The following is a 27,258-nucleotide window of genomic DNA, read 5'->3' as shown; positions in this document are numbered from 1 at the left end:
CTATGAACAGTTGGCTGTGTTGGATCGGTCTGAATTAGCGAAGTTGTAGGTGATTCAAGTATCACGATGATGATGATCTGTATTGGGTTCAGAAGTTCGAAAAGGGTTCGGATCCAAATGAAAGCGCGCGATCGAAGCGAAGCGCGTACGGCATCAGCCGAGGATGAGCTACCAACTTGCACTTGCAACATCACCCTTCTCGTTCTCGACCTCTATTTTCATACACCTAGCACCTAGACGTCCCTGGAACAAAGCTATCAACTCTCTTCGCGATCAAATCCCGGACCGAATTGGCATTTTTGAACTCGGCGGCCAGCTAGTATTGTGTCGGACGCGTCGTCGTCATCGCCAAGAGCCGTATGTATCAACCAACCATTTATGCAAACGACGACCATGCCATAATGACGGGACTCAGAGCGAGATCGTCTTGTTCAATGCATGCAGTCTCACAGTTCCAAGTTGTGAAATCAGCAGGGAGCAACGGCTGAGCCAGCGTCATGTCGGTCTCGGGGATCAAACGGCCTCACGCCGCCTCGCCGACGCCTTCGAGCGTCAGCTTTACCAGCAAAAAGAGACGATACGATGGTCCCCCTCCTGCTGCTGTGAATACCTTGGCCAAGCATCTGGCAGGTCAGGTCAACCAGGTTGTTGAATGGTTAAAGGTCGGTAAACGTCGCTGCAAGTCGCCCTGGCAAGGCATCGGGTACTGAGCTGAACGCATTCACTTCCTTTGATTCGATATCGGGACCGCAGGCGAGACCAGGGCCCCATCGGCTAGAGACCATCTCGAACTCTTTCCAGGACACTTATGCCGATGGGATCCGTCTGATATTCAACCCGGAGATGATCCGGTTGTTGCAGACGTATACGGGGGTGAGCTGGAACGCTCAGTTGGAACTGCTCGAATACAAGGTAAGTTAAGAAATCCGTTTCTATAGCAGCAAGCCGGACTGACGTCTAAGCCATAATCTTACCTTTCTCTCTCTCTTGATGTCGATCTCGGTCAGAATGCCAATGCCATGAAGACACCTGACGAACTCTTCAGACACATCCAAAACTACTCTGCTCGACCCGGTGGCATCCCCATCAACTTTATCAAACAAAACTATACCGGCTCCATCCTCTACTCCGACCTGCTCAAGACGTGGGAAGACGAAGGGAAAGTCCTGATCATGCGTTTCTCACAAAAGGCTACTATTCCCGAACCGGGGGCCAAGCCGAAAAAGGTCGTACAGGCAAAAGGAGAGGATGGGAGCAAGACGATCATGGAGACGGGGGTTAATACTTGGAAGGCGGTCATGTACGATCAGGGGAGGGCGGATGGGTTGGCACCGAAAGGTCAGGTGGACGAATGTGAGTGGGACGAGTTTCTTCATCTAGGTTCAAATCTGATTGAGGATCGGGCGGGATGCAGCTTTCCGGACAATGTGGGCTTCCATAGAAACCCCAGAATCCGCAGACTTGGAGAAACTTTTGACCGAGCGTGAGTACAAACAATTCTCGTTTTTCGTTTAGACCAAGGCACTCATGGCCGTTGTCGTCATTGTATCGTCATGCACTTCTTGCCCTCCCTACAGTCGGGCACAAAGTAACACCTGCCGAAGCGGCCAAAAAGACGGCGAACCGTGCGATCAAGAAGGACGGACGGAAGAAGAGTAGAAAGCAGGACGTTCAGAAGTTGACAAACGTGCATATGATGGCTTTGGTAAGTGCCGCACCGGCTCGACATTGCCGCACCGGCCAAGCTCATGTAAATGGCTGTCTCAGGGAGTTGACCTCTCACAAGACTACGTACCCGAGTGAAATTTGAGCGCGAACGTATCAGACCCGGTTGTATACATCATCTCATTAGCAGTCAGTGGCCTCTTCCGGCGACTATCCAACCACGAACTAGACTAGAGATCTCTCGCGTCTCGAAACATGCAACAATCATCAGTAGATTCCATTCGAATCATAATATGCGGACGGAGGAAGTCAGATCCGCCTGGCTTCGACCAGTTTCGCGAATTCCTGAGACCGATTTTATTTGTTCCTTATTTAAATCGCCCGGGCTCGAAGTCCTGGTGGTCATGACCCATTCCAATTTGTGGTGAACGTCGATTCATAAGAGCATTCTGTTCCGGAACTCAAAGCATATTGGCATAAAGACACACGAGGAGAAGATGGCGAAGTGTTGGCGTATACAGCCGAAATCAATCAGAAGATGACAAAGAGTGGAGGTAAAGAAGCCAGACGACATGTAGCATTAGCGTGCTTTGCACCTATCTGTAACAGACAACAGCAGAGCCCGATTGAAGAACCAGGCCTTGTCAACCGCCGATATCTGTAACGTTGAGCGGTTCGACAGAATCCATACGTTGCGTTTCTGATCCAATCAAAAAATGCAAGGCAAATTTGGAGAGGGAAGGGATGTCCGGAAGCTTGAATAAAGATGGTTGAGATTGAGCCACAGGCTGCAGCACCCCTCATGAGCCCGAAGAGTATCGTGGCAGCCACAAGGTAGTCTTGTCTGATATTACATATAAAATTAGAAGATCTTTAAGCAAGATATAATGGTTCAATGGTAGAATAACCGCCTTCCATGTTTAACCTTGGTCAGCGGTTGACCGGTGTTCGATTCACCGTTATGTCACAAGCTTTTTGCCCTTTTTGCGCGATTTTTGAACAGACAGTTTGTTTGCGCTTCGTTCACAGTCGAAATGCGTTTGGTGCCTCCCCGTAGAACCGTGTATGCTTTGCATGTGATTTGGGATTGGCTTGAGACTCGTTGGGATCATCTGAACATTCGCCCGATATCGACTCGGCGAGCTTGGGGCTACTGTCATGGCGCTCATTGATTCGCATGCGCCAATGGGAAGAGATCCCTCAACTTTCATACCTTTGAAATGCGTTCAGTATTGTTCTATGTCTGTTTTGGACTTATTTCACCGATTGAATTGGCAATTTGAACCAAAACGCCACATCAGACGGTAATTGTTAGGATCGCACAAGGAGGAAGGATATTGCAGAGGGTGTGAGACCCGGGGAAGCGGATGGTGAAATTCGAATGGGCAAACAACTTCCCGAGCATGACATCCACGATACTCTTCAAGATACGGACAGATACAAAAAAATACAAGGTATTCGTGTTCCTAATCGCCGATGTGGAAGAGAAACAACTTCTTGTAATTCTTCGCTTCGCCACGAGCCTTTCTTCGCCTTTGTCTCCTTCGCAGAAGACGATCTTCGAGTTCCAGCGCAGATAAACGTGGCTGCACGGCGTTCAAATCATCCTCATGTACGAAGCCTTTCTATGATGAGAGTGTCTGAATGACGAGGGATAAGCTCGATCGACAGCTTGCATAGCCTTCGAACATTGATTAATCGTTCGACATACAGATCGAGTTTGCAGTGAGACTCAACGTCGATACGATAGCAAGCGGGTCGTATGAAATCATCTGTCACACGACCGGGTCTGATCATATGACATATGCTAATGCTAGAGATGTACGTGATTGTCGTTATAGATCGTCAAGGTCGTTATATTTTCTGTTCATTCGTGTCGAGCTCTTTTCGAGGCACGGTTCTCCACCGATTCCCGTGCCGAACCGTACGGGGAAATCTGTTTTCTCTTCTTTTCGTATTCAGCTTCGATCGTCTTGGCTACCCTGCCGACCGGGCTATCAATTCCATTATACTTGACGGCATTATCGACCATCAGGATCAGGTCCTTGTCGATTGAAGACAACGGAGCGAGGCTCTTGAGTTTGCTCTTAATCATCGAGAGATCTCGGGCTTCTTCACGTTTCACGCTGTAATTCATGAGGGGTGTAAGGTTTGCTGTTGTAATACCACTTATTAGCCCATCTGACTCACATGTTAAAGTAGTCGGGAATATTCATTGCCACGGGGTCCACTACGTGCGTGATCTAGTATGAGCTGCCCAGCCAAATGCCGAAATCGGAAGACGAACACTAGCTTACCTGGGTATTGAAACCATTTTCCCTCATCCGTCTTGAGGGTGCTCGTCAGCCACTGGTCAATCAACTTTCTCTCTTCCGCCGTGATCGCATCCGTCTTCATCAATTTAGGCCATTTGTCAAGCAAGTGAGCTTCCATAGGAGCTGCATATTGATCTTCGATCCCTGGACCCATTCCGTTGTATTTTCGACAGCTGATGATGGCGCAGCTCAGCATTGGAAATGAAGTTCTGAACCAGCAAAACGGCTTACTTCCAGATGATCTGCTCGAGATCGATTGCGAATTCGCCCAACGTCTGATATTGGTCTTTGGCAACCTTCTCTTCCATCAACTCGAGATACATAGGCCGTTTGATTTCGGCAAAGTAACTGTGGAATGATGATCGCAAGAAGTTTTAGCAATAGGCAGACTAGCCTGATACACAAACACTCACCCGGGAGCGAGCTCTTCGTTTGGTTTTGGGCCGAACTGTATGCAAGCTAGAATGAGCACGACAGGTTTGTAGCTGTTACCTGCTCTGGCTTACCAAGAGCCTGTACTTGTCCATGTAGTCGCGGATCAGCCGCAACGCCCTGACCCTCTTGAAAGGCGTTCTGTCCTTTGTCCAGCCCATCTCCGTCAGTCTCTTCACGTTGCCGCGGTCTGGACCCGCAATCCCGTCAGACGTCATCGCCTGTGCGGGTTCCATGGAAGCCCCCGGCGAGGGTCTGCTTTCAGACCGCTCCGGTTCTGCTTCTAGTTTGCGTTTAAGTGTGATGACAGGCTTATGGACCGCTGCGCTGGGCTCAGGCTCGGGTTGGGTGACCTTGAGCTTAGGCAGTATGCTGACAGACGGTCTAACGATCTTGACTTTCTTCTTCGCTGGCGGCGAATTTGCGAGTGCGGTAAAGATCTCTTTCGGTTCCTCGGCCGGTGTCTCTCGTTGACGCTTGATGCCCGCTTTCATGGCAGATCTCGGCTTGTCTGCACTACCTGGGTGCGCATAGTCTTTAGTCCGTACGCTCAAAGATGGCTTAGCGCTGCTGTCTCTTATTTCGTCTTCATTTGCAGTAACGGTTAGGTTCGGGACAGAGGGCCGTTTGATATTGAACTTGAGCGCGGTTGTTGCGGGAGGCACCGTTTCGGGACCCGTCTGAGCTTTCTTTGAAAGTGTTTTTTCCACCCTTGCCCATTCTGAACGAGAGAGGTTGTAAGCATGTTGACCGGGACACCGATCGGAGGACCAAAAGCACCTACGTCCAGTAAAGACCTTCTCGAATTCGACAGCAGCCTCGAAAACGAGCGATCCTTCTCCATTGTAGGTTTTGCAATTGTGAACGATTAGGTCCAGATCTTCTTTGAATTGATGTCGGTTCTCGTATTGACCGTCGGACAGCTTGTGCTTGATGGCAGACAGATCGATCGGTCTCTTGATAATCTTGTAATATCTGTTCAGAAGGGAAGTGAGAATTAGCTGAACATGCTGTCTTCGACGGTCCCGGTTGACTTGCCCTGGCGCGAAATTTTCGTCATCAGGTACAGGATAGCGGAAAAAGTCGCTTCGTGGATGCACAAACTGCACGGAGAGTTCTTGTCTAAGCACGTCACGTTGCAAGCGGCGGAAATGAAGACAGTTCGGCTCACCAATTTCTCCAAGGTGATATTGACGGCCTTGAAATCTTCTTCGGACAGGCCGCTGCGATATTGCTTGCCTTTGGGCTTACGTTTCGGTACCTGACTGACTGGGTCGACTGGTGCGGGAACGAGCGATGATTTCGCTAGAGCGAGTCAACAAGGGATTTAGCCATTTTGATGGGACCATGAAAGGTTCGCACGCTCGTGGCTCACCACTAGTCCTCGATGTGTTCTTCGGTCGGCTTCCGAGCTTTAAGATAAGCTTTGCCGCCGCACCCTCTCTTCTACCGGGCGTCAACGTTTCGGCTGCCTGAAGCAACGCCACTCGCAGCTCGTTGTCGACATTGGCATCACTAGTCGTAGAATCCGCAGGTGAGCCTCGATCACTCAGCTTTCGGCGCAGGTCTTGCAAATGAGGTGAAAACTCACATGAGCTGAGACATCAGGAAACGACCCGTATCCGATGATTTCTGCAATGTCCGACGCCAAGCGGGGATGTCCTGTTCTATATCCGTCTGTTCCCTGACCTGTCTTTCGGCAGCAGACTCGACGTATCGACTTTGCGGCTGATGAAGGCCTTCGATCTCTCCCAAAGCCAGCGCCATGAGCCACGAATTGGCTACTCCTTCCGCCAGATGACGCCGGAAAGACAAAGACTGCTCCCTGCGGAGCAATTGCCGTATGTACTTATAAAGCCAGGGCGGCGGCAGTTGACAGGTCAGGACGCAATCCATAGCCAAGAGCCGAACAGACGGCAGATTTCCGATTCTGAGATGACGGCAATCTCGGTGAGCCGCTTTTGATATCGTGCTGGTAATTCATGAGAATTCACCTTGTATACGTCAGGAAGTACGGCAGATGCACAGGCATCACTTGTTTGTCCGTCAGCGCAAGAGCGAATTTGGCCTAGATGCAACATGGGTAAGCATATAGGCTGCTTCACGGTCTGACATTCGGGTCAAACTCACCTGAAGACCTGAGATGGTGACTACATTGCCATATGACGGCAATACTTTATCAAGAGCCATAGCTCGGTCGATGCATGCCGTGGCCCTCTGGTATTCCGGTGATTGACGCAAGTGGAAAGGTACGCGTTTTTGCAGGGCGGCCAAGTCCGCAATCAGAGAAGCCAAATAATAGGATTGGGAGAACTTTCGACCGAGAGGCGACTTCAGTCAAAGTCGACAGAGTGAAGAGATATCAGGCACTCACAGTATTCTCTTCAGAGTCGCCCTTCTCAATCGCCGTCGACAAGATATCGCGCAGCCATGCACTTGTCTCCACCTCGCGAGGCACAGCTGGTGACCACGGCCAAATCGAAAGCGTTCGAAGCAGAGCCTGTCAATACACCCAAAGTCAGCGTAAAGAAGAACTAAACCGTCTCAGGCAGCCGCACCTGGGAAATTATGTAATGGGCTATCTGGCCTTGCGATGGGGTTTGCAGCTGGTAAGACTTTATCTCCTGATCGAAGTGACAGTATCGTGTCTGTAGGATCTTGATCAAGTGATAAACGCCTAGTTTCTCTCCGGTCTCTTCGATAGGTGTGAGCATCTATTCAAGCGTGTCACCCTAATGAGTGTTGTCCATTGTTCTATCTCGCAGATTTTACTCACCCTCGGAAGCATCTCGATGGCTAGAATCCTGACTTTGTAAAAGCATGTTTCGTCGAGAGCAATCTTCGTTAGGGCTGTGGCCGCCACACCGCTGGGCATACTAGCGAGATTCAGAATAGCCTAGCCGGAATGAAACGGAGTTGACGTGTAAGTAGAAACTCCATTGAGGCTTGTGCTACAGCACTAACCTCTCGCTGAGCAATAACATCCCTATCGTTGGAGAGCTGCGTAGCCCAATAGTAAGGCAGCATCACCGGTGCCAAACCTGACCTGTTCCCTGCGCTGACTTCTGCGAGGACTTCGATCGAAGCGAGCCATTCGCATTCGGGGTCATACCGAATCCAATCGAAACCTTGTTCCACAAAGGTGACGGCGTCCGGTTCCTGCCATCCCGAAAAACGCCATTCTTCCGCCATCCTGGCCGCGTCTTGCAGACCCGCCGACATCTGTGCCGAATCGTCCGCGGTTTGGAGCACAGGGAGGCCCTTTTCTTGCCGATAGTGCCCGTTCCTCAATCGGTGTGCTCGACGTTGTTGCGGAGTGAAGACAAGTTCATGAGTCAATCCTTCGTCGCCGAGCTCAATGACATGTTCGTAAGGTGCACCGTCGCCTTCGTTGACCCATAAGGTCACCTCTCCCTTTTCACATGTGAAACGTCAGACATGCCGATCTGGATGATTCAAGAACATACGGGGCCACTGACCGAAAAATGCTTCGTCGGACATTTCCAGTCGGCGTTGTGCGGCTCCTTCTGATTAACCGCGTTCCACGCCTGACTTGCCCCTTGAAAGACAGAGACGGTGATGGACTGTCCCTTTTTGTTATACTGTGCGCCAATGATGAACTTTGGACAACCGCTCCCCGTCACCCATTGTTCCTGAAAAGCGAGAACATCCAGGCTCTTGCTGATCTTCCGACAGATCCTGAAAAAGTTGTCCGTCGACAACGCGCGATCAGGTAGAGTGCCACCTCGAGCCTGTCGAAAGATGTCCGGGATCGCGTTTCTCGCCAGACCAGAAGATGTCGCCAATCTCGTCATCCGCATGTCGAGCATGTGGAGGACGAGCGGTGCTTTGAGCGAGATGAACTGTAACGTCTCTGCATCCGGCGGGGATATGAGTCCAGGTACATGTAGAGGAAACTGATCGCCCTGGTCGAGGGCGACGCATCGATCCATGTCCGATCGTAGCCTGAACCGGTACTCGTTGTTGCCGAGCAAGTGTCTCGTCAACTGAGCATTGATGTACAGGGCCAGCCCAGTCGTAAGCCAGATATCGGAAAAGCTCCTGGGAATCATGTGAACACCTGACCATTGTGATGCTAGAGCGTGTGTGAGGATAGGCCGAGTGATAAGAGCCTGTTCCACCACTTCCGGAGGGTAGAGCAGTTCTTGCGAGAAAGTCCCCATAGAGGCCGAGACGGACGACTGTGTCGAAGGATCCTCGACAAAGACCATTTTGAAGGAAGAATAAGGATAACCGTCGTAACCCTCCAAGAAGCTCATGGCCTGTCGCATACAGGAGACGGTATTTGCCAGGTCGAGCTCGCTTCCGGGAAGACAATAAGCGAGGAGAAGCGGCTGGACATCACTGGTCGGGTCGAGACTGTCGAGCAGGCGCCGAGTTTGATCTTCCTCCGGTATGACGTGCAGGTGGAAAGGTCCAGCGGCAAAACTCATCTGTTGTGCTGAAGTAGGGTTGCTCTGGACAAAGTAAAAGAGCGTTTTGCTCGGATCGTCTGGATGGGTAACCTGTAATTTCCGGGTCGATTCAGCTTGCAGAGACAAGACCGCTTGTGAAGAGAGAGACCTACCTGTTCTTCCAACTCTGCCGATGCGATAACCCTCACGAGCTCTCCTTCCTCTGGCTCGCCACCTTCTAGTCCCGGCTCCGCGTTCACCTGATCCGTTTCTTGCTTCAAGTATCGAGGAACGCTGATCTCGAGTTCCCAAGGACATCGGTCCCAGAGGTTGTCCAAGCATGGTACCCAATGTCGAGCGGCATCGTATGACGAAGAATTGATGAACATGTGAGGTATCCGCTGTCCTCAATTATATAGGACCAAGCTGTCAGCCTCATGGAATTGCGGACTGGGAAGCCAAGCAGGACTAACGAAATCGTTCCCCGCATCGCCTGGTCTTCGCCAGACGATTCCCTCGGTATCAACGTCCGACATACAGATCTCGTAATCGATAGCAATCAAGATCTCTGCCAATCCAGCTTGAGCTGCCTGTCCACCTTCTTTCGTCTGAGCGATCCTGACCCAGCCGTGGGAAACATCGATAGCTAGCTCTCCTTCGTCCTTCTCCGCCATCGCTGCCCATAACTTTCTCTTGATCTCCGGATGCCTTTGTATAGCATCAGGTTGAGTTGGGTTGAAAGAAGCTCCTTCTCCTGCATCTCTCAAACCGAGAAGAGGGTTATGGTGACTGAACGACGCCGGAAGGGGAGGAAGAGGATCATCGATGTTCGGTCCAGACAGGTGCACCGAGGTTATCCGCAAGCAAGGAGCAGCGTGCAGGAAGACGGTGGAGAGGCGGACGTTGGTAGGCTTGATGGTGAGGTATGCTGTGGCCCTGACGCTACCTGCAAAGTCGAGGTCGAGGACGACCCTCTGGCCGTTCAACACGAATCCACGGTTCTCGCCCGCCATGATTGAGGGTTGCGTTCCTCGGCACCGCACGAATATAGCAGCCTCGATTTGCGACTAGAATCGAATGTGAGCTTCCTGGATTATGCTATACGAGGTTGTAAGGATGGAAATGGACATAGGAAGGTGTAACATGACGACGAGCATGTCTAGGTTGGAATAGGAGGAAGGGTGCCCCCGATCGACCGAGGTCGAGTGGAGGTTTCGCTCGCTCGAATACGCGAAACTGGCCTCAGAGCATTATTGGGAGGTTCATGGTTCAGTCTGATGAAAGGGCTCACGGTCGATACGGTGCCGGGACACTCAGACAAGACCAGATATACAGCTCAGGACTGGACACTCAAGCTCAAGAGCGAGAGACCCTTTCCGATCTCGTGCGGAAAAGTCCAGCGGTTGCTGTCTCGCATCGGCAGCTCGTCGGACGTGATCTCGAATTGTTTGGCCAGTCTACCTGACTCTTGCCCGGACCATGTCTGTCACCCTGGCAACGGTGCAGACCGGATCAGCGACCCCGAGCGCTTCTTACACCCCAAATATCGTAAACATGAACCAAGATCGTCCCGGAGGGACTGCCGATTCACCGTTCATCGTCGCGGACACGGACGAGCCGATGGTAGCGACGATCCCGTCTCTGAGCATACGGACCCAGGTTCAGGCTCAGGCTCGGCCCAGCTCGAGCAGGAGACAAAGTACTCCTCTGAGCTCGAGATCCAATCGAGTGAATAACTCTGCATCGCAATTGAAGAAGAAGCCGGAGGAGAAGAGGGTGTTGCCCGTACGGATGAGAGGGCTGGGAGGGTCAAGCGGAACAGGATCTAATATCACGGGGAAAGACGTCGAGGATATGATATATCAGTGTTTTTCTCGAACATGTGAGGCTGCTTTTCGATTGCTGCTCGTTGATCGATCGTCAGCTGACATGCTGTTCACTGGGCTGCTCCTAGTACATGCGTCGAAACAGCCGACAGAGGACTTGTCCATCTGCCTAACAACTAGCCCGTACGAGACCATCCGCCCGACCCTTAACAGGCGCGCCTACAATAAACCAGAACCCGACTGGTGGACCTCCCCGCTTCCCGATCCCGCTTCGATCTTAGTCTCCCCGACAAGCTCTCGTAAGATTGCGCTACCTTCACCGTCCCCGGGGAAGAAGAGACGGTTGTCTGGACTTGACGTGGGCGAGATCACGCCCATGGTCAATGGGCGGAAGAAGGTCGTCATGCCAGGGTTTCGGAAGGTTATCGAAGAGGACGATGTGGTGCCTAACGAGAAGCGAAAAACACGGGGTGTGAGTTCGAGCGACACAAAGTCATGATTACCTGCTTATGCTGAAGTACCTGTTGTACTGCAGGCAGCCACGACGACGGAGCTCGAGGATGATAGCGATGCGCATTACCAGACTTTGCACTTGCGCTACGAGCGATACGAATCCCGAGCCCGGTTGGCAGAACGACAGAAGATGGAGCATGGCAGGTACAAGCTTAGTATTCGGATCGAGTACCTGGAAGGGTTGAGCGATGAGGTATGGGAAGGCGCGGTGATGCGGATGATGCAACGGGGTAAACGGGTACGGCCGGTCGAAGAGCCCAAAAACGGGGGAGATGAGGAAAATACAGACCGGAATGGGGATCAAGCGGAAGGGTCCGAGCGGAAGAAACCCGAGATCAAATCGCTCGAAACGCTGCAAGCTGAAGAAGAAGAACGAACGTATATGGCGGTCATGGATGCTGGAGCTGCATTGCTTGATGTACTTACAATACCTGGCTTGAAGCGAGAACTGGTTCGGGAGGGCAAGGAGCTCTTGGCGAGATACGACCGGGTCTTGACCAAGTGAGTCCTCAACTAATTTCTTCATACGCGTCGACTTTCCTGCTGACGTGCGAAGCATTTTCTGGCACTACTAGACCTAAACCTGAGCGGATACCCGTTTCGGTCCCGCCACTGCCGGTCCAGCAACAAAAGGTTGAAAAGCGGGCACGAAGCCGGTCTTCTTCTCGAGAGTCTACCATGACCCCCCCGCCACCCGAGACCGAAGAAGAAATCGCCGCTCGTCGAGCCATGGTAAGCTATACCTGAGGGCATAGACTTTGTTCTGTGCTGAGAACCGATACTGTTATCACGTCCTCTTAGCTGTCTTCTGCTCGCAAGCGATCCGCCAGCCCTGAAATCATCGATGCACGGAAACCTCCCAGCAAGCGGGCCGTACAATCGCACAATTCTACACACCCGGCACCAACGGTGTCTAGCAGACCGACTCGATCGACCCGAGCTCAACCAACCTTACCACCATATTCGCCTTCAGCTTCAGCCCCGGTTAACCCCGTGTTCATGCCATACATCGAACCTTACTACCCGCCCACGACAGAGTCTGGCAAACCAGCACTGGTAGAAGCTACAGAAAGACGGTTCGTCGCCCTACAAAACGCCGAGAAACTCCAGGAGATGCAGGCCAAGCAGAAAGAGTCCGGAAAAGGTGGACAAGCCGGCGATTCGATGCGAAGCGGGAGGAGGAGCAGGACGGGGACGATGCTGCCCTTTGGGGTGGCGCCTCCTCGGATGTTGGGATGGAAGATGGACGTGAGTCGACGACCGCTTGACCTGCGCTTCGACCTAGTCATATCGCTGACCAGAATATCGTTCTATCGCATTCCCTCTTCGATCCTGACGCTCTTTTATGATCCCTGCCGCATGTAGTTCGACCTAGATGGTGACTTCTGGCGACCCCTCCTTACCGAACGAGGTTACGGCGATGCGATCGATCCTCCCGACTTTCTACCGTTCGGTCTGGCTCACTTTGCTACGGGCGCAAGAGCCGAGGCTGAGGTCCAGGTCGGGCAAGGGGAAGGTACCGGGTCGGATACGATCGAGATCGCCAAGCCGGACGTGACTCGTTGGGTCGGACAGACGATGATGGCGGTCGATCCGCTTGACCCAACGCGGGCGGGAAATCCAGATCCAGCTGAGCCGGGAATGAGCTTGCAGATGGAGATGGAAGTCGATGTGAAGGTAAACGGGAAAGAAAAGGTCGATCCGATCCATGTGATCGACGTTGATGATGACGAGGACGAGGACGAGCAAGGGCGAAACGGGATGGAAGTGATCGATGTCGACGAGGGCGTCGAGGCTGCCGTGGAAGATGTAATTTGAACGTGTCCGATGATGCGATGGCGAAAGATGTCGCCGATGGCGAGCGAGCAGATTTTGTGGCAGGAAACGAGACAATGTGCATCGAGTGAACAGAAGTGTATGACACTGACACTGTCCCTAGGCGTTGCGCATGAAACCATGCAAAGGGGTAAACCTTAGTGCTCAGCGACACCATATACGTGAAAGAGTTCCGAGACGTTTCGAATTCAAACTCGTATTCTTATTTGATTTGGGTACAAAACAACAAATTTGCCCCGGCAAACGGACGGATAAAGTCACGTAATGCGATGGGTTACAATTCCAAAAACAGACCCGGAACGCTAAACGTCCATCAGATCAGACCGTCTCGGTAGGTCGAAAGCTTCGGTCTCATCTCAAGAGGACGACCCGGCCGGCTGCAAGTGCACCTCGACCACCCCTCCTCTCAACCTCAACACCAAGTGCAACGTGCTCTCCTTCTGAATGTTGTAATCCGACAACGTCCTCCCGTCCTCCAACTGCTTTCCGGCGAAAATCAACCTCTGCTGGTCAGGAGGGATCCCTTCCTTGTCCTGGATCTTGGACTTGACGTTGTCGATCGTGTCCGAGGACTCGACTTCGAGGGTGATCGTCTTTCCGGTCAAGGTCTTGACGAAGATCTGCATACCTCCCCTCAATCGGAGAACGAGGTGGAGGGTGGACTCCTTCTGGATGTCTACGAGGCGGAAGGTAGGAGAGGGTCAGCGGGGTTTCGGGGGCACGGGAAGCGAGGCGAGATGGGTTACGCACTGTAGTCGGACAAGGTCCTGCCGTCTTCCAACTGCTTTCCGGCAAAGATCAACCTCTGCTGGTCACTGCACGATCACCACAAAGCAACGCCAAAGGTCAGCTCAGATTTCTCGGTCTGATCACTCACGACGACATCTTGTCGATGGTCAACGCGATGATCGAGGCGGAAGGTACTTACGGAGGAATTCCCTCCTTGTCCTGGATCTTCGACTTGACGTTGTCGATGGTATCGGACGACTCGACCTCGAGGGTGATGGTCTTTCCGGTAAGAGTCTGCGACGCGTGGACGATGAGGACGGCGACGATCGAAAGGTCAGGAATCAAACGTGGGTGATATGATCAGGTAAAGGGGGCTTACCTTGACGAAGATCTGCATGTTGATAGAGTGTTGTTCGTGTGGTTGTGGTAGTGTTCGTGTCTGAATAGAGAAGATTGATGATGGTAAGCCCTTCTGATGGGAGGCAAAGGAAGGTCGATGCTATGTAGGTTCGGGTTATATACGTGATGGGGGAAGAGGCGAAGGAAAGGCCTAGCAAGTCACGTTCGGAAAGGGAGGTATGGGATGACGAGGCGGTGATTGATAAGCCGGAGGGTATACCAGTGGCGAGTCGAATGTCGACGGCTCGAGATCGGTGGTGTATAGTATTTCATGCTTCCCGATGGTTCTCGATGATATGACGAAGTGATGGCAATCGACGATTTGTTGATGGTGTAGAAGGTGGGTGGCGATGATGACGAAGCCAGAACGAACGAGAATACAAGACTTACGAGTTGTGCGAGTTGGCCAAAAAGGTCTTGTCGAATGAAGGTCGGGGGTGAGGATGATGATGTGGTATCGATATCGTGGGTGTTGATGGTATATATACCCCTTCCCTTTCCCAAAGGAGGCGAGGCAGGCCGAGGGGGACGATGACACGATCACGACCCAGGACAATAGCAGCACAGTCACCCCCGGCTCCTTCCTGCCGTTGCCCGGGCCATTTGCCTCCTTTCGGCCAAGCCCGTCTGCTCTCCCCGATCTCGAGTTCGGAAGCAAATTCACCCACGCTCTGATAACAAATCCGGGGAAAGGTCGACGCGTGGCCCCGGGGTTTGATGACGTTTCGTGTCGCTGGATTCCCACGCACATCACGTGACTGTCAAAAGCGACAACTCGATCTGAAACGCATGCCTCGCGCTTGGATGTCGACGATGACGGTGAATCGATTGAGCTCACGGTGACACTTGACCCTTCGTAGGTTTGACATGGGCCAACACTGCGCGCGAGTGCTGCCTGGTGGATTCTCGAGACAACGACAGTCATTCTTGAACATTTGAAACACCGACCAATTCTAGCGCGTCAGCGCCGTCTTTTACGGAAATCTGACAAAATGGCAAGGTCCAAACGATCGTCACAAATGAATAAGAAAACTAATACTAAAATGGGAAAATATCTTCGAGGGCCACAACAGATTGAACCGAAAGCGAAGCTGCCCGGCTGCTTCATTCAGGTTGTCCCGTTATGGGCCACAGGTCAGTACCAGATCTCGCAACAACTGGCCGCTCCGACTGTCAAATTCAACACGAGCTCGATGTTCAGTCACGACTCCACCTCATTGAGGAGAAACGCCAGGGATCGCTCACTATTCTTAATACCCTTATTCTCTTCGCAAGTACCTCTGATGCTCCCTCCTTCAAACTTGTTGAGTGGACGATTGGGATAGTTGGGATCGACTTCACCCAGGCCACCTCTCATCCACAAGTCACACCTTGATGGATATCCGGCCGCTCTGGGTTCGAAGAAAGCGACACCGATACAGCCTAACAGGTGTAGTATTCCATACACAAAGAGCGGGTTCGCTAGATTAGTCTCGCGGCATATGTTTCTCGTACCGGATCGGCATAGTGCCGTTTGGAAAAGGAAATAAGGCTCACCGGGATGCTCGTAGACACACTTATCAGTGCATTTGACTATATCGATAGCAGTCGTTTGGATCCATGGCTATATGACAGTGAGTGGTACGTTGCGTCTTCTGCTATAAGGAACGGTGGTCGACGCGAAAAAAACAGGCTTCGAACTTGCCTGGTTCTCGATCACGTTTTCCGCACCGAAATGCGGTTGAACCCAGCTGAGTCGCGCAAATGCAGTAGTTCCCCCTTGCGGCAAGGTATTCGGGCATCGAGCCGCTTTGGTCGCAATGGCGCCGAGTAAGGGGACAAGCGCGAACAAGTTGGAGAGGAGCATGGTGATTCAATGTCTATTGGTTCGTTGGAATTGGGGTATTCAGCGAGGTAGATTAGATGAGAGTCAGAAAGAGATCATTGTCCATGTCGAGCTTGTGTTATATATACCTTTGCCCATCTTTTGCCAAGCAATGGAGTGTTTGGCTTGTCCCTTTTGGATAAAACCCCTTTGTCCAAGATTTTACGACCCCTGTACTGGTAGATCTACATCGAATACAGATTAGCAGATTTTCAACTCCTCTCTTACGGGCTCACACTCAAGTCCTTTGGCTCGGATGAGAGGCTACTAGGACCATTGCAGAGCCAAAGTCATTGATGCGCGGAAATCGTTTAGTTTTCACGCGTTTCAGAAAGTCAAAGTCCTTGCAGCTGGAACGAAAGTGATTGCTCGCGCGCACTTGAAACCTGCCCAGTGAAGCGGGACGTCTATCAATACATGAGGGGAACGATGAGGGAAATAGGTGGAGCGATAGGGTACCTTTGTAACGGCACTGTCTGGAGGCTTGGTGATCTTGCTACAATCCGGATTGTCCGAATGGCTAGCATGAAAGGGTAATTTCATGCAGCCGATGAAGAGCCAGGTTAATCCCAGGGCCTCCGCGCGACAGACGTCGAGGCGCTGTGGTCGAAGAACACATTACGTCGTCATGTCGTCATTATGATCGTTACACAAGAAAACGTGTCGTCTGTCGTCTATTCAGTAGCTTCGAGTACAAACACAATCTCGTTTGGCCTCACAAACAAGGCCGCGGTCTTGCCCGTAGAGGAATTTTCATCGTCCACCCTTTGCCACGGGACAGGTGAGGCGGAAGCGCTCCTCATTCCCCGTCTTCCGTAGATATCGTGGGGAGCCGTAGAGCCGCCTCGCAGACGGCCACGGATGGATGCAGTCTGCCCAAAGTTTGCGTGACTGGCGCGTCGCAGAGAAGAACCGTGCTGCTCGAGCCTAAAGTACCGACGACCTTCGAAAGTGCCATCACAGATGAATCGGCCTTCCGTCTCTTGCAGTCCGGTGTTTCCCAAGAATCGCTCCTCGACCTCGACGCCGACCCATTCACCGGTCATTTTGGCCGAGTCGAGACGGCCGATATAGCGCGCCATGGCTTTGAACTTGTGCACCCTGCCTTGAGATAAGGCCACAATGCACGGGATACCGACCGACAGACTGCTCCCATACTTTGATTCCACAAGAGGGATTCCATCGTCTATCGGAGCCACCAGGTTGACTGGAGTCGAAGTTGCCGGCGCACGTGGTGGCGGATCAAAGGCGGTGGCAGGGTGATATCGACCGGAAGGTTCCCCGTAAGCAAGTGAGGCGCTCGCTGATGCCGTGCGCAGCATCTGCATCGATGGGCGTCGGGTTTCGCTCGGGACAGGGAGTCCTAGGACGATCTTTTTTTGCGTATCCAGTTGGGAGCCAAATGACCTGGGCAGTGTCGAGTTGAGGTCGGGTTCCGTTTCGACTGCCAATAACGCTGTCGGAGGAGTCGACAGAGAACTAGACGCGGGCTCAATACTTTTGGGCAGACCATCATGTTCATCTGATGCATCCGCCTGTTCAACTTCCGGTCCGACGATTGTCGGGACATTCAAGGCATCGCCTTTTTCCACTGTGGGCGTGATTATCTCCGTCGGTGCATCATCCGTCGTTTCGCTCAATTCTTTTTGTTTGGTTGCGGTGGTTCCCTCTGAGCGATCAGCAGCTTTCAGTTTCGAGATGGTCGGTCCGGACATGGAGCGACTGCCAGACGTGGTCGTCTTTTCCGCCAGAGACAGGTTCGAGTCGACTCGCGAACGGATTGTCGAAGTGCTCGTGACGCGAGACCTAGCATTTGCCAAGGTCGACTTTGTGGGCGCTGCTAACGTGGAAGTCGATGTCTTGCTTGGAGCTGGCGACGTTCTAAGGGTACGGATGGATGAGCTCGAAGGCGATTTTGTTGGCACTTTCTTGAGCTCCTCCGCACGTTTCGCATGGAGCGCAGGGGCTGAGACCTTTTTAGCCAAAGTGGACGCGGTCGGTTTTGCGGATGGCATCGGAGGCACCTTGTCCCGCGGCGTCAAGGGCGAGCGGGTCATGACGCTGGGTGAGGTAGATGTCTTTCGTTGTTGAATGCTTGTTGGTGTCCGGCGACCGGGCGAGTTGCCAGGCGTTGCGGAAGGGGTCTTGCTGCCGGCAGCTTTGAGGCTTTGTGTCGACATCGTGCGGTCTCGGAAATCGGACAACGAAGCGATAGAGGATTGCCTTGATGTAGCATGTTTGTGCTCGCCAGCTCTCGGCCTTGTTGATGCTGCCTTGGGCTCTGGCGTGTTTGTGTTGGCCCTATCCAACGACCCAGATGGTGCAACCCTATCGACGTTGCTTCTGACCGATTGTACAGAGGGCACCGGAGGCGCGAGTTCGATGCCGTTCGTCTTTCGTCGCTGACTGCCTGGGGTGGACAAGGCTCTGGGTCTTGGAGGGCTGATAGTCGACTCGCTTGGAGGTGTTTTCGGCACACTCGGACCGGCTTGAGCCTTTGTCCCACCAGCCACACGTGCGAGTCTAGATGGCGGACTCTTGGAAGAGGTTGATTCGATTCGTCTCGTCGCCGTCGCCGCCACTCGCCCGCCAGCTGTTGTATGGGACATGGAACTGGATGCTACGATTTGGCGAGAACTGGTTGCGGTGGGCCTGGCGGGAGCGACAATGGCGGGAGTCGTGGTATTTGCTCCAGACACGTCCCTGGAGGCAGGTCGCGGCAATGGTACTGAGGACGTGGAGGTCGAGACCGTGACGGGAGGACCCAGAGTTGGAGGCGCCCGAACGGACGTCCGGCTGTCCAAAGACGGCATGCGAGGACGAGGCTTGGGTTGGTCCCGCTTGTCATCAGCTGATGTCCCGGATGCGGTACTGCTATTCAACGAGACCGCTGTGCTATTCAACGAGACCGCTGGTTTGCGCTTAGGAACCTGTTGCACGAGGTCATCTGGTGATACCCCCATACCTGGTACCGACGCGTTTGTCAGCATCAACTGACTAAACCTATATCCCGGGAAACTACAGGGCGCAACTCACTCTTAGCTAGACGCTCCAGTGCCGAAGGCTCGAGGCCGAAGAAACCGCCTTCCTGACGAATCTGCATCCACCGTTTCCGCAACACGCTCAGGATACCCGTTCGTGCGTCATCGACGACCTCGCGGACACGTGATCCTTCAGACAAGACGAGCTGTTCTGACCGTTCATCTCGCTTGTCGAGTAGATTGAAGATGAGAGCCTGGATGTCAAGTGAATTAGATCGCGCTCGCTCTTCCTACTGGTCACGTTCCTCACCTCGTATACGGACGGGGCATGCCGACAATATTCGACCCGCCCGACACCTTGCACCAACAAATTCAATAAGGCCTCGAGGACCTCGAAATCGACCAACGGGTTTTCTACCAAGTCGACCATCTCTTTCGCCAGCAGGACCTTGTCAAAGTCGCTGGTCATGACCTCGACGATTCGTTCGGCGATGATGTCCAGCACGTCCTCGATGTCGTCGAACCACTCGTCTCCAGGCTTGCCGTCTTGCTCTAGCCGTCGACGAGCGACCAACAATCCGCGGACGCTCGTGACGATCGATTGGAAGTTGATCCGATCGATGATGGCGTCGACCACCTCGTCCCTGATCCGTTCGTCGAGCATGGCCACGTCCTTGCCGAGACACTCGCTCCATCCTCGAACGACGTATTCCTTGGTCAGCCTTTCGAGGTCCTTGGAGGCGACGTCCGGGCTGGTGGCGAATCTCAGAAGCCTCGGTACCCGCTTGACGCACTTCCTACATCGACACGATCTAACCTTGGCTCCTCGTCCGCCCGCTGTTGTTGATTCATCCACCCGGTCGTCCCAAGCGACTCCGTGAGCAAACTCCCAGATCAACCTGCCCTCGACCTCTTTCTCCAGAGCTTCCATCTCGAGGTATGCCGCGCCCTTTCGTACCAACAGGGCCGTGGCCAGGTCCAACTGCTTGTTGCTGAACCTGCCCAAAGACCCAGAATAGATGTACCCGAGGATAAAATGCATGGCCTGAGGCGTAAACGGCGGCGAGCTAAGAGCGATGACGGGCATTCCTGCTTGTCTTCCCTGACCCACCGACCCGGCCTTGCTATGAAAAGCGGCGGAAGCCAGGTGAGGTTGGAATTCCCCGGCGTTTAGCAGGACCTGGGCGAAATAAGGACTCCGGGAACAGAGTATGAATCGATGAGCGGAGAAGGTCATCCCGCCCGTGTCCTCGTCCACCTCGAAACCGAGGTCCTTGTCCAAATCCAGATTGAAGCTGAGAGACGATCCTGGTCGAGCACCGCCTTCCGTCGGCTGTTTGACGGACGAGAACGAGGTGGCTCGACGGATAACCGGGGTCTGTCGGAAAGATGACGGAGGCGGTTTGGCGCCCTTTCGAGCGGTCGTAGAGGATGACGACGAGGACGTCGGATTCGGGATCTGGATGAGCACGTCGGCGTACAATTTCGACCTCCACATGTATGTGAGGTCCTGAGAATACACCAGCGGGGACGAATCAATAACCGTCCTTTCCGCATGCAAGGCGATCGTGTTCTCGTACACTCACCTGAGACTGTTTTTCTCGCATCAACGACCTGATCTCTTCCATCCTCGCCCCATCTACCTCTTTCCCCTTTCCTTTGTCTGACCCAGCGCCCATCTCTATACCCATCCCTAATCCCACTCCTAGACCCAATCCAAAGCTCATGTCCCCCTCCCGCCCCGCTTCATTCCCTTGCATTAACAACCACTCCATCCCCCCTTCTTCTTCGTCCCCGCCTGCACCTAGACCACCAGCTGCATCCGCGCCCATTCCCTCGATCCCCATTCCGATACCCATCCCAGTCCGGGGTGAAACATCGGGATCATACATCCCCTCCAACCCTAAAGATAACAATTCCTTCATCCCCAGATCGTCTAGGACCGTCACACCGTGTGCGTCCCTCGGGCGGTTAGAGAGGACAGATGCGGACCGGGTGTACCGCGGCGGGCGGGGTTGTCCGGTCGATGTACCAGAGTGCGAGTTTGGATGAAGATGTTGGTTATTGGCCGAAGGGGTAGTACTGGGTGCTCGGGATGTAGAACCGCCTGTCTGGCTCTGCGACCCTGATGCGGATGCGTGGGAGGGGAAGAACCGGCTTTTGAAGGATTCTATGAGTGAACAGTCAAGGTCGAGTTTGACGTGTTAGGACAAGGTTGCGTTACACGTGAACAAAGAAGAAGTCAGGCGTGTAAGATGGACTTACTAGAAGCTCTTGCATATATTATAGCTAAACCCCGGGCACGGATCATAACAGTCGGTCAGCCTATATTCTTGTGCCTTTTAGATTCCAGCCTCCGTCTCCCCAGTTCGCATCGCTCTTGTACTCCAACTTCGACGCTTTCATAGCCATCTCACAAGCTTCCCCATTGACCACGATATATAGAGACCTTGCTCACCTTTATGCGCCCAGACCGCCTCCTCTTCCCCCTCCTCCTTGTCCCTAGCATCTGGTCCCGAACCTCGTCCATCTGTCTCCGTATCGGCCCGAAAAGCGAAATCCACCACCTCGAACCCCATCCCTTCGGCGTCTCCATCATCACCCACTCCGTCCCCAATCCCAGCTCCAGCTCGAGCTCCATTCACAAGCCCGGCAGCGAGAGAACCGGAAGAACCCCCCGTCCACTTGACGTCCCCGAACCGATCTTTCGCGTGCCCGAATAACGCTCGGAGGTCTCGTCGGTAGATGGCTTGAGAGTGGGCGATGGTCTCTTTGAGGGATCTGTTCTGGCCGAAAGCTGAAGTCGAGTTTGGGTTCTGGTTTGGGTTTGGGATTGAAGAGGCTGCGCCGAGGTTAGAGGTTGTGGGGGTCTTTTGAAATGGGGTTGAGGTTGTGCTGCCGACGTGGTTGTTAGAGGGAAGAGGTGGGAGGGGGTGGTTCCTCGGTAGTGGCGGTGGGGTTGGGAGGATCATCCTTTCCCAAACCGAATCCTACTCTCTGATCGGTTGTTACTCTGGGACCTCGAATTACTGATTTCGTTGCCGTGTCTGTTGGCCTATGCTTCTGAGATTGGCAGGTATGACGGCGGGAGATGTGTATATTCACACTACTAGCTACTATTGTTACCACCCACAATGAAAGCCTCAGCGGCGAATCGAGAAAAGTAGGTTGATGGTGCTAGAGAATTGATCGATCAAGACAAGCTGATCTTGATGATGGACATCGTTTCTCGACGCCGCATGTCGTTGCTAGTATTTGAGCTCGATTTTTCGCCGTGGAGGGAGTTCCTTCTTCTTCCACCTTGGTCGTTCTGGCTAGCGGCAAGTGTCTTATGTAGCTAAGTAGCTCTGGTTGAATATCGGGGATTGACGAGGAGAGCGGGAGAGGCATGGCATTGCGTTTCATCATGATGGGATCCCTCGTAAACAAGTTGGGACAATGACGCTCGGGCGAGGTAAGGCGACGCGTATCGAGGGGCTGTGCATGTTACATTGATGCATGGTATGTAACACACGACTGCCTTTCAAAGGTAGACAGGCAAGTTGCAAGTTGATCATGATAAGCAGGATCTCAGGGATCATACCATGATCTTGTCGCTGATGGGTCGTGGGTAATAGCGACGTCGAGGTTGATGGGATTGATTGTGAGAATATGTGATCGGAACCAGATGATTGCCATGGTGATTATATACTCCCGTGGAATCCCAATGCCGTCATCGCTCCTCCACCTCCGCGATCGGATCTCCCCATCTTTGACCCATCTTTAGCTTTTGCCCTTTGAAGGGATGATCAAGTTTATCGTATCACAGCCACAGCCCAAAGGTAGGTAGAGGGGAGAGAGTCTCATCCTACTCTTGCTACTCGCACGTTTGTGCGCTCAAAGGTTATATAACAACCACACCAGATCTTTTCGCCTTGGAGCGGCGCCATCCCCCGCAGACTTATCGTCCCTGTGATAAACTCTCTTCGAAGATATCGAAGCAACAAGCGATCTAGGACTGTCAACTTCTTGCATCAACTACCGAGACCAACTGCATCTCACCATTCAACATGCCGGTAACAGGCTCCATCCCGCCCGAACCCTCTGCCGGCTCTCCATCATCTGCCATTTTGCCTGTCCTCAATCGCGATCACGACAACACCGCCATTCCAACCACTGCACTCTCGTCGTCCTCTTCATCCTCATCTCCATCGAACGCGGCACCCAACAAATGTACAGGATGTCAAGATAACATCGAATCCACGTCCACCCCGTTCGTCCTAGGAGGGAGCATCGGGGACGTTCTGCGTAGAGAAGCGGGTTCGATGATTTCGGGTCGGGTGGGGAATGGCGCAGATGTAGATGTCGGGCCCGAGATTACGGGTGATGGTAGATCTGCTGGAAGGGACGCGGGATCGGGAACGATGATGGACGATGGAGATGATACGGGAGCAAGAAGGGATGAGGAAGGGGGGCTGTGTGCTCGTTGTCTAGAATCGAGGGATCGGATGGGAATGGGAACGGGTACTGGGGACGAGGTGCATATACCACGAGCTTTGACTACATCTGCCACCACAACATCCGCCAATGATACCAACAACTCCAATGCCAACCCGAACACGACGAACTCTTTCCCATCCGTCCGACCCTCCGCCCCAGTCCCCATCCAAGACCCCGCCTCCTTTACCTCGCCGACAACAGCCTACCCGCCTTTCGTACCCTCGTCATTCTTTCCACCGGGACTCATTGAGAATGTACCTTCGACGAGTTCTACGGCTTATACGCAGATCTTGACACCGGTCGGCGGACTTCGTGAGAGGGATGTGGGGATCAACATCGACATCGATGGTGACAACGAAGCGCATGCCCCGGCTGCCGTCGACCCGCAAAATGGAAATCGAGATGAAGAACAAGATCTGAAACAGCACGTCTATCCCGACCCTTGTGAGCCCGCTCCATCAGTTTTCCGACATGGCCCTTCCACTCCTCCCACCCGGACCTCTTACCCCCATACCGAACACCTTCCCAACCCCTTGCTCGATATCGGCCGTCTCCGCCGCCCCTCCCAAGGCCGTGGCACCCTCTATCCAGGCTCCATCTTCAGGGGGAAACAAACTTCGGGAAGGTCGTCTTACGAAGTCGAAGTCAGGATCCTCGACGTAGACTTCCCCTCGTCCACCCTCTCTGGCTACCTCTCCATCTCACACTTGACCGACACGCACCCGAAACTGACGACCTTTTTCAGTGGGGAGATTGTCGGCGAACAATACGGCTTCTTGACAGGGACGCGGTATTACGCGCAGGCGACCGAGCAGGATGATCTGAGGCATTGGAGCAGGTTCGATAGGTTCCACGAGGTCAAGGGGGAACTGAGACGGCCGGGATTGACGATGAGCGAGATGGAGCGGTGTCCTGTGTCTTCCAGCTCGGGCTCTACCTCAGCCGCTCCGGGGAAGAGGGAACGCCCGTACGTCTTTATGCGCTGGAAAGAAAGGTTCCTCGTCCCGGACCACAAGGTGAGGGATATCTCCGGGGCATCCTTTGCCGGGTTTTATTACCTGCAGTTGGAGCTCGAGGAACCGAGGACGTCTTCCGGCCCGTTAGGCGCGGGAGGGAATATCGGAGGAGGTGCGGGATCGGGCGGAGGAAGGAAGAGCGAGACGGTCTACCTGAATGGGAGGCCGGGAGCGAGGGGTTCAGGTATGGATATGGAGATGGACGAAGAGGCGGCTGGAGTGTCGACGACAATGGAGCAACCTCCTGCGGCCCGATCGACCTTGCCCTCCAGCCCACCGGGGATCCCTAGTCCCGCTTCCCCAGCACGAAGCGAGGGTAGACGCAGGTTGTTGGCGGCGGCAAGGGCGACGTGGAAGAACGACCGGGATGCGCGCGGAGATGGGGAGAATGGGGTGCCGGTCTTGAAGGTGAGCTTTGCAGGTGGTCTTGATGTGCGTTTTCTCGGAGGGAGCTGATTCGTCATCTTTATCTTGGCTGTGTGCGTGTAGGGATACTACTTCCACCATCAAAACTCTGAGCCGTAAGTCATTCAGCCGCTCATAGCTTCTGACGACGTGCCGTGTTGACTTTCAAATATCTATATGAACTCCTAGGTTCCAAGAACTTTCCCTGTGCCACGTGCCTCAACGAGGGAGCGGGTCTTTCGAACTCCGATGACGCCCGCCGTCTCGCTTCCGTCTGCTACTCCCGTTTCCTATTCTCGACACCTTCTTGCCCTGTTTCCGCCATTCCAAATCGCGTTTTGAGAGTAATCCTATACCTTCTGTAACTGAACGGTCGTGACACGTTGTATAGACTTTTTGTGTCTTTTTCGGTCGGAAACAAAGTCTTGTATCGAACGAGATGTAGTGTATTGGTTAATCAGATGATTTGTGATCGTGATCGAGACATTTGGCGCGCAATATGCTGTCTCACAGCCGCTAGTGAGGAATTGCTGGATCGACGCAGATGTATCGGCTCAAGTCCTGGAGGCCTGCCAGTACTAAGCTGGAGTGGTCAATCTTGATGGAAGTATATGCCAGAGAGGCTAGAGAGGTCGATGTCGACGAGAAGGGCCAAAGGCGAAACTCGCAGCATCTTGTGGTTGCTCAGCGCGGGACCTTTTCGACAAGCGCGCGATGACGAATCCTCACAGCTGGAGCGGTCGGACCGAAACCTATAAAGTATATAATGCAGGATGTAATATGGGGTCCTATCTGATCGGAGCACCATTTGGCGCTTCACAGACTGTCTTGTTGAGATCACTATTCCCCATTACAACATGTCCAACTCTGCTCAGCAACCTCGACGCGCTCTGATTGCCATCACCTCGGCACATGCACCTCTTTACCCAGATGGCGGTGAGACTGGTCTCTTCGTCAGCGAGGTACGTCGGCTTGAGCAGGACTCGGCGTAACGCACTCTGTGTATAATGTCCCCGATCTCCCTTGTACATGTTCTGTTGGTATGTCATACAGGCCATGCACCCTTTCGATGGTCTGAAGAAGGCTGGCTTCGAGATCGATCTCGTCTCCGAGACCGGGACCTATCAGCCCGACGCCTTGAGCTTGACCAAGGACTGGCTGAGCGAGGAAGACTTGAAGCAGTACAACGACCCGAACGAAGAGTTCAGGAGCAAGCTCGACAAGCTCAAGAGCCCTAAGGATGTCAAGGCCAAAGACGTAAGTTATCGAGCCCATCCTCTAAAGAAACTGGTCTCGGGACATCATGTTGACAAAACTTGTCTCTCGGCGCTAGTACGGTCTCTTCTTCGCCTCGGCCGGTCACGGATCCCTTATCGACTACCCTGAAGCCAAGGGTCTTCAGTCCCTAGCTTCCGATATCTGGCAACAAGGTGGGATCCTTTCCTCCGTCTGTCACGGCGGAGCCATCTGGCCCGGTACGATCGACGCTTCGACGGGAAAGAGCGTCATCGCCGGCAAGAAGGTCACTGGGTTCACTACCAAGGGGGAAGAAGAGGAAGGTGTCCTGGACACGATCAAGTCGTGGAACAGGCCTACTATCGAAGCCAGCGCGGGCGATGCGGGAGCTCAATACGTCTCCCCCGATGGACCTTGGGACTCGTTTACCGTCACCGATGGCAGGCTGGTTACCGGTGCCAACCCTCAATCCGCTCATGCCGTCACAGAGGCCATGATCAAGGCTTTCGACGCGTTGAGCTAGATGTCTACAGTATGGCATAATACCGTTTAACCGGAAACTCCGAGTGTTTCGTTTCCGTAAGTTATGGCAGTGATCAAAGTAAAGCAGAAACACAAACGATGTACGGTTGACAATTCTCGACACAGATATCAGACTTCAGATCTAAGAAGCATGCACATCCTTCGATTGTTTTGCCCCGTTTTGTTTCATCTCCTCCACGTGGAGTCCGGTATCTTTGACCACAACAGATCGTAGTGGTACGTGAGTAATTTCAATAATACAACTTGTTGAACATGACATCACCATGTTCTAGATTCAGAATCACTTGTAGGCTACAGTAGCTGATCGAGCGCCAAGGTGGCAAGCAGCACGTGGAGAGGGAAGATGATATGCTAGATGGACTACCCTGCATACAAAGTGCTAGTGGCGGTGTCCATTATCTGGATCTATCTCTCTAGGTCACCGCCGCCGGCGCGCGTGGCGCGGCAATCAATCTCTGCTGGATCTCAGATGGCGTTGAAGGGGGTTGTTAAGATTCATCTGCTTCGAGCTGCTAAGCCAAGACCCACGCGCAAGCCAATCCCAATCCAACCATATTCATTGCTTGGCTATCCCCTTATTGATCTTGTCAGACAAGCATCGGAA

The 27,258-nt window shown here is 53.2% G+C and overlaps 7 protein-coding genes and 1 non-coding gene across 8 annotated transcripts; 5 read left to right on the top strand and 3 right to left on the bottom strand.

Annotated features, from left to right (window-relative positions):
- Positions 1 to 232: 232 nt before the first annotated feature.
- Positions 233 to 2,123, top strand: HD553DRAFT_306665 (uncharacterized protein). The gene is made up of 6 exons (XM_046179312.1): positions 233 to 662; positions 754 to 912; positions 1,008 to 1,353; positions 1,415 to 1,483; positions 1,578 to 1,705; positions 1,768 to 2,123. Exons 1-6 carry the CDS (start codon positions 498 to 500, stop codon positions 1,801 to 1,803), a joined length of 903 nt encoding a protein of 300 aa, XP_046038938.1. The 5' UTR covers positions 233 to 497; the 3' UTR covers positions 1,804 to 2,123.
- A 423-nt stretch (positions 2,124 to 2,546) lies between these two features.
- On the top strand, positions 2,547 to 2,632 carry HD553DRAFT_t20. The gene has a single exon. It is a non-coding gene; the product is annotated as a tRNA-Gly (tRNA).
- Positions 2,633 to 3,473: 841 nt separating this feature from the next.
- On the bottom strand, positions 3,474 to 9,933 carry HD553DRAFT_306662 (uncharacterized protein). The gene is made up of 20 exons (XM_046179311.1): positions 9,301 to 9,933; positions 9,001 to 9,228; positions 7,892 to 8,938; positions 7,377 to 7,826; positions 7,189 to 7,308; positions 6,971 to 7,126; positions 6,787 to 6,912; positions 6,543 to 6,725; positions 6,407 to 6,480; positions 6,004 to 6,342; positions 5,788 to 5,927; positions 5,584 to 5,717; positions 5,451 to 5,515; positions 5,197 to 5,387; positions 4,487 to 5,133; positions 4,394 to 4,428; positions 4,212 to 4,328; positions 3,963 to 4,153; positions 3,856 to 3,895; positions 3,474 to 3,791 (listed from the first exon to the last, which is right to left on the bottom strand). The coding sequence occupies exons 1-20, from the start codon at positions 9,838 to 9,840 to the stop codon at positions 3,533 to 3,535; spliced, it is 5,082 nt and encodes a 1,693-aa protein (XP_046038937.1). The 5' UTR covers positions 9,841 to 9,933; the 3' UTR covers positions 3,474 to 3,532.
- A 193-nt stretch (positions 9,934 to 10,126) lies between these two features.
- HD553DRAFT_334056 (uncharacterized protein) lies at positions 10,127 to 13,077 on the top strand. The gene is made up of 6 exons (XM_046182125.1): positions 10,127 to 10,709; positions 10,782 to 11,125; positions 11,189 to 11,667; positions 11,742 to 11,898; positions 11,968 to 12,414; positions 12,532 to 13,077. Exons 1-6 carry the CDS (start codon positions 10,307 to 10,309, stop codon positions 12,982 to 12,984), a joined length of 2,283 nt encoding a protein of 760 aa, XP_046038936.1. The 5' UTR covers positions 10,127 to 10,306; the 3' UTR covers positions 12,985 to 13,077.
- Positions 13,078 to 13,347: 270 nt separating this feature from the next.
- Positions 13,348 to 14,128, bottom strand: HD553DRAFT_366729 (ubiquitin; the record flags this gene model as incomplete). Its single annotated transcript, XM_046184111.1, has 4 exons — positions 13,348 to 13,678; positions 13,753 to 13,817; positions 13,931 to 14,025; positions 14,111 to 14,128. 4 exons carry the CDS (start codon positions 14,126 to 14,128, stop codon positions 13,359 to 13,361), a joined length of 498 nt encoding a protein of 165 aa, XP_046038935.1. The 3' UTR covers positions 13,348 to 13,358.
- HD553DRAFT_366721 (uncharacterized protein) lies at positions 14,068 to 15,976 on the bottom strand (the record flags this gene model as incomplete). The annotated part of the gene is made up of 5 exons (XM_046184110.1): positions 14,068 to 14,863; positions 14,969 to 15,025; positions 15,376 to 15,552; positions 15,667 to 15,733; positions 15,755 to 15,976. 5 exons carry the CDS (start codon positions 15,974 to 15,976, stop codon positions 14,517 to 14,519), a joined length of 870 nt encoding a protein of 289 aa, XP_046038934.1. The 3' UTR covers positions 14,068 to 14,516.
- Positions 15,977 to 22,757: 6,781 nt separating this feature from the next.
- Positions 22,758 to 25,353, top strand: HD553DRAFT_306653 (vacuolar import and degradation protein-domain-containing protein). Its single transcript, XM_046179310.1, has 3 exons — positions 22,758 to 24,878; positions 24,960 to 24,991; positions 25,065 to 25,353. The coding sequence occupies exons 1-3, from the start codon at positions 23,025 to 23,027 to the stop codon at positions 25,126 to 25,128; spliced, it is 1,950 nt and encodes a 649-aa protein (XP_046038933.1). The 5' UTR covers positions 22,758 to 23,024; the 3' UTR covers positions 25,129 to 25,353.
- A 379-nt stretch (positions 25,354 to 25,732) lies between these two features.
- Positions 25,733 to 26,634, top strand: HD553DRAFT_328054 (class I glutamine amidotransferase-like protein; the record flags this gene model as incomplete). The annotated part of the gene is made up of 3 exons (XM_046181850.1): positions 25,733 to 25,837; positions 25,929 to 26,132; positions 26,209 to 26,634. The coding sequence occupies 3 exons, from the start codon at positions 25,733 to 25,735 to the stop codon at positions 26,632 to 26,634; spliced, it is 735 nt and encodes a 244-aa protein (XP_046038932.1).
- Positions 26,635 to 27,258: the final 624 nt, after the last annotated feature.

The sequence above is a fragment of the Filobasidium floriforme genome, assembly GCF_021052385.1.
Source record: "Filobasidium floriforme strain CBS 6241 chromosome Unknown HD553scaffold_4, whole genome shotgun sequence".
Lineage (NCBI taxonomy): Eukaryota > Fungi > Basidiomycota > Tremellomycetes > Filobasidiales > Filobasidiaceae > Filobasidium > Filobasidium floriforme.
This window is presented reverse-complemented; position numbering and strand designations above follow the sequence as displayed.

Excerpts from the sequence above, each read along its gene's own strand:
- HD553DRAFT_306653 (XM_046179310.1), top strand. The coding sequence starts at position 23,025 with ATGCCGGTAACAGGCTCCATCCCGCCCGAACCCTCTGCCGGCTCTCCA. Across the intron at positions 24,879-24,959 it reads ATGGGGTGCCGGTCTTGAAG|GGATACTACTTCCACCATCA; the intron begins GTGAGCTTTGCA and ends GTGTGCGTGTAG. Across the intron at positions 24,992-25,064 it reads CACCATCAAAACTCTGAGCC|GTTCCAAGAACTTTCCCTGT; the intron begins GTAAGTCATTCA and ends ATGAACTCCTAG.
- HD553DRAFT_334056 (XM_046182125.1), top strand. The coding sequence starts at position 10,307 with ATGTCTGTCACCCTGGCAACGGTGCAGACCGGATCAGCGACCCCGAGC. Across the intron at positions 11,668-11,741 it reads TACGACCGGGTCTTGACCAA|ACCTAAACCTGAGCGGATAC; the intron begins GTGAGTCCTCAA and ends TGGCACTACTAG. Across the intron at positions 12,415-12,531 it reads TGTTGGGATGGAAGATGGAC|TTCGACCTAGATGGTGACTT; the intron begins GTGAGTCGACGA and ends TGCCGCATGTAG.
- HD553DRAFT_306662 (XM_046179311.1), bottom strand. The coding sequence starts at position 9,840 with ATGGCGGGCGAGAACCGTGGATTCGTGTTGAACGGCCAGAGGGTCGTC. Across the intron at positions 9,229-9,300 it reads GCGATGCGGGGAACGATTTC|CGGATACCTCACATGTTCAT; the intron begins GTTAGTCCTGCT and ends AATTGAGGACAG. Across the intron at positions 5,928-6,003 it reads TTCCTGATGTCTCAGCTCAT|TGATGCCAATGTCGACAACG; the intron begins GTGAGTTTTCAC and ends TTCTACGACTAG.
- HD553DRAFT_306665 (XM_046179312.1), top strand. The coding sequence starts at position 498 with ATGTCGGTCTCGGGGATCAAACGGCCTCACGCCGCCTCGCCGACGCCT. Across the intron at positions 663-753 it reads AGGTTGTTGAATGGTTAAAG|GCGAGACCAGGGCCCCATCG; the intron begins GTCGGTAAACGT and ends TCGGGACCGCAG. Across the intron at positions 1,706-1,767 it reads ACGTGCATATGATGGCTTTG|GGAGTTGACCTCTCACAAGA; the intron begins GTAAGTGCCGCA and ends TGGCTGTCTCAG.